Source organism: Macrotis lagotis, chromosome 1 (genome assembly GCF_037893015.1).
Source record: "Macrotis lagotis isolate mMagLag1 chromosome 1, bilby.v1.9.chrom.fasta, whole genome shotgun sequence".
NCBI lineage: Eukaryota > Metazoa > Chordata > Mammalia > Peramelemorphia > Peramelidae > Macrotis > Macrotis lagotis.
This window is the reverse complement of record NC_133658.1, coordinates 79,804,927-79,809,717: the sequence shown is the minus strand read 5'-3', so window position 1 is coordinate 79,809,717 and position 4,791 is coordinate 79,804,927. Positions and strand designations below refer to the sequence as shown.

General features: G+C 36.5%; 1 protein-coding gene across 1 annotated transcript; it reads right to left on the bottom strand.

The window, feature by feature from the left end:
- Positions 1-3,345: 3,345 nt before the first annotated feature.
- LOC141510779 (olfactory receptor 1f45-like) lies at positions 3,346-4,305 on the bottom strand. The gene has a single exon (XM_074220280.1). It carries the CDS (start codon positions 4,294-4,296, stop codon positions 3,346-3,348), a length of 951 nt encoding a protein of 316 aa, XP_074076381.1. The 5' UTR covers positions 4,297-4,305.
- Between the last annotated feature and the right edge of the window lie 486 nt (positions 4,306-4,791).

The following is a 4,791-nucleotide window of genomic DNA, read 5'->3' as shown; positions in this document are numbered from 1 at the left end:
TCTGGATACAGATGGTATTCTCCATCACAGATATCCCAAATTTTTCCCTAGTTGTTGCACTGGGAATGAGCAAGTCCATCAAGGTTGATCATTACCCCCATGTTGCTGTTAGGGGTGTACAATATTTTTCTGCTTCTGCTCATCTCACTCAGCATCAGTTCATGCAAATCCTTCCAGGCTTCCCTGAATTCCTATCCCTCCTAGTTTCTAATAGACAAATGTTCCATGACATACATATACTACAGTTTGTTAAACCCCATTGAAGGACAGCCACTTAATTTCTAATTCTTTGCCACCACAAACAGGGCTGCTATGAATATTTTTTTGTACAAGTGATACTTGTACAAAATGCCTTTTCATAATCTCTTCAGAGTATAGGCCCAGTAGTGGTATCACTGGATCAAAGGATATGCACATTTTTGTTGCCCTTTGGACATAATTCCAAATTGCTCTCCAGAAAGGTTGGATGAGTTCACAGCTCCACCAACAATGAATTAGTATCCCAGATTTCCCACATCCCTTCCAATATTGATCATTGTCCTTTCTGGTCATATTGGCCAGTCTGAGAGGTGTGAGGTGGTATCTCAGAGATGCTTTAATTTTCATTTCTCTAATAAGTAATGATTTGGAGCAATTTTTCATATGATTATAGATTGTTTTGATCTCCTCATCTGTAAATTGCCTTTGCATATCCTTAGACCATTTGTCAATTAGGGAATGACTTGGTTTTTTTTTTGAAAATTTGACTCAGTTCACTGTATATTTTAGAAATGAGTCCTTTGTCAGAAATACTAGTTGCAAAAATTGTTTCCCAATTTACTATGTTTCTTTTGATCTTGGTTACAGTGGTTTTGTCTGTGCAAAAGCTTTTTAATTTAACGTAATGAAAATTATCTAGTTTGTTTTTAATCATTTTCTCTATCTCTTCCTTGGTCATAAACTGCTTCCCTTTGCATAGATCTGATAGGTGAACTACTCCTTGATCTTCTAGTTTGCTTATAATATTGTTTTTTATGTCTAGATCCTGTATCCATTTTGATCTTACCTTGGTATAGGGTGTGAGGTATTGGTTTAATCCAAGTTTCTGCCATATCAAATTCCAATTTTCCCAACAGTTTTTATTGAAGAGAGAGTTTTTATCTCAGTAGCTGGACTCTTTGGGTTTATCAAACAGCATATTACTATAATCATTTCCTGCTGTTGCACCTAGTCTATTCCACTGATCCACCACTCTATTTCTTAGCCAATACCAGACAGTTTTGATGACTGTATAGTGGGTATTTAACAAATGTTTATTGAACCTGAGATTCAGGCAAAGAAAATTAGTGGCATGCAAAGTCAACAGCAGGCAATAGGACTCCAGATGCAGGAATGAGGTATTCTTCTAGCTCTTGGTAGTATCCAAGGAGCCAGACAAGATCCAAGGTCCTGAACAGCAGTGGAATGGGAATAAAATAATGAGAGGGACTCAGACGGGCAACAGTATGGATGGACATCCAATGACTGGAACTAGTTGATAAGGCAAGGCATTGTTGACAGAGGATCACTCTATGTTGTCAATAAAAGATTATTTAAGAGATCTCTTATAGCTCATATTAAAGGCATCTCTTCCAAATGATGGGATGATGATACAGGATGGAAGAGAAGAAGGAAAAAACTTAATTCATATTTTGCTTCTTTTTTTCTCTCCCAAGGAAAATTGACTTGGAGGCATAAAACATAGTGAATTGGGAACTAAAATGCTGCCTAGGTGAGGACATACTAAGGGTACATTTAGTTGCCCTCAATGAGTTCAAGTCATCAGTCTTGAATAACCACTTCATAATATAGTGAAAGGGCTGGTGGGTATAATTGCTGACTCTGCCAGTGATTTTTGACAAAGGATAATAAGAAAAGTCTTTAGAACAACACATGTGTCAGTTTTCAAAGGGAGGCTTCTTTAAATGATAATCTTAGGTTAATGAGCTTGACTTAGAATACCAGGATGAATTATTAAAGGAACTTTAATGAGTGTTTGTAAAAGAAAGCAGAGGTTGTGATGAGCTAGAATGGCTTTATCAAGGATAACTCTAAGTGAGTCTTGTTTATTTTTTGAACAAGTTTTTCAAGATTTTTGGATTAAGGGAATGTCATAAATAGCAGAATTGCCTGAATGCATTTCAACATGCATTTTCTTTTAGGTTTTTGCAAGGCAAATGGGGTTAAATGGCTTGCCCAAGGCCACACAGCTAGGTAATTATTAAGTGTCTGAGACCAGATTTGAACCCAGGGACTCCTGACTCCAGGGCTGGTGCTTTATCCACTGTGCCACCTAGCCTCCCCTTCAACATACATTTGATAAAATCTACCACAAAGTCCTTGTGAAAGATATGTGATAGAAAGAACATTCATTCATGAATTTGTTATTAGCCAATCTGGGTTTGAATCCTTGTTTTATCACTTACTTGCTATGTAGATTAATAAGTCTAATGAACTTTAATGGAGTACAAGCTCATTTTGAATAAACAAAACTTCATAGAAACCCAAAACATCAATGGAATTAAGGCTACATTAAGATAAAACTACAAGACAGAACTTTATGGATCAAATTGAGAGCCTAGAGGGCATTTTCCCAGAGAAATGGAAGTTATTGTACTTTGTCCTGATTAGATTACATATGGAGTACTGAATTCTCAGAGCTATATTTATGGAAGATTAATGGTATCCTGGAACAAAGGGGTGACTTTGGCAAAAGAAGTAGAAACCATGTCATAAAGGTATTAGCTTAAGTACGAAGGGTTGCTTAGCCTGAGGTAGAAAAAAATTATATTGAGTTTGGGTGATAGAAAAGCACATTTAATTTTGCTTTATCCCAGAGGATGAAACTAGAAATGATGAGTGAGAGTTTCATGGAAACCAATTTTGATTCAATATATGGGGAAATGTTTTACTTTGGGAGGTAAATGAGCTCTTTATTCTGTAAATCTTTATCTTAAGTTGAAAAGACTACTTGCTGGAGAGGATTCCTCTTCAGGTAGGCATTGGATTAGAGGAAGTTCCTACATCTTGGAAAGTCTATAATTCTATCTGAAGAAGGCAATACCTCTCTTATGAAACCCAAGCTATACAAGCTCAGAGTGTGACTAGCATCAAATCTGGCTTAAATTTGAGCTGACATGCTATAGATTTCTGAATTCTTATATATATTTTTTGAATTGTGTTATATTGGCATAAGGAAGACAGAGATTGCCAATTAGGGTTAATTGATTCCAACAATAGGAGTTAAAGGAGACAGGGAGTCAGGGGACTTGAATAATTATTATAGGTTTAAATAGATAAGCTTTAAGTCTAGAGTCTCTTTTAGATCTAATATTTTGTGATTCTTGGATCTTTGAAAAGCTCTCTTTTTATTTTTTTCAGGGCTGCCTTTATGTCTCGGTTTCTCAGACTGTAGATGAAAGGGTTAAGCATTGGAGTTATTATAGTGAAAATAACTGTGGCAGCCATGTCCTGAGCTGAATAGGAGGATGATGGGCGAAGATAGATTCCCATGATAGCCCCATAAAAGAGAGAGACTACAGTGAGATGAGAACCACATGTGGATAGGGCTTTCTTTATCCCTTGAGCAGATGGAATCTTCAATACCTTGGAGAAGATGTAAGCATAGGAGATGGTGATACACATGAATGGAGTCATGAACACCATCCCACCCACAGTGAACACCATCAAGTCATTGATATAGGTATCAGAACAGGAAAGCTTCAGGATGGGGTATGGGTCACAGAAGAAGTGGGGGATGGTATTGTCAGCACAGAAGAATAATTGAACCATGAGTAGGGTATGCAAGAGGGCATGTAGGTGAGTGATGATCCAAGATATCATCACTAAAATGATGCAGAGTCTAGGGCACATGATAGTGTTGTAATGGAGTGGCCGGCAGATGGCCATATACCGGTCATATGCCATAACTCCCAGGAGGAACCCATCCATGTTTATGAAAGTGATAAAGAAATATATCTGTACCATACACTCTACATAAGAGATAGATTTACTTCTTAATAAGTAGTTCAAGAGCATCTTGGGTATTGTGACTGATGAGAAGCAAATGTCGACAAAGGAGAGATTGGCTAGGAAGAAGTACATGGGGGTGTGAAGGTGAGCATCTAAGCCAATGGCCAGCAAGATGAGCAGGTTTCCAACCATAGTGACAAGATACACACACAGGAACAACCAGAAGATAATTTGTTGCTGTTCTGGAAACTCAGAGAAACCCAGGAGGAAGAATTCAGAAATACTGGTTCGATTTTCTCTGTTCATATCTATTGGAGTCAAAATGTAATTCAATAAATAATTCAGAAGGATGTCTTACATCAATTCAAAGACTAGCTTTTATGAACACAAATTTGTAATGTGTTTATTTAGCTGAACTTCATATATAGACAATAATTTTTACTGCTATAATTTTTAAAAATAATGTCTATTAAGACAGTGAAACATACCAAGATTAGTCAGGAAGGTAATCTTATGAAGGATATACTAAATGAAAAACAGGCTGAATGCAATATACATGATTGCATGGATCATAAAATCACAGATGCTCAAAATTAAAAGTAACCTCAAGGAGCAATGAATACAATCTATAGTTCAATAAAAATGACTTTTACACTATACTTGACAAGAGGTCATTGAGTAACTTCTGTAGATAGCTCATTCTACTTTTGTATAGCAGTAATTCTTGGTTACTTTTTTACTCACATAAAGCCTGAATTTTCTCTTTTTTCAGCTTCTAATCATTATTCCTAATTCTGCCTT

Coding starts and splice junctions, on each gene's coding strand:
- LOC141510779 (XM_074220280.1), bottom strand. CDS start 4,296: ATGAACAGAGAAAATCGAACCAGTATTTCTGAATTCTTCCTCCTGGGT.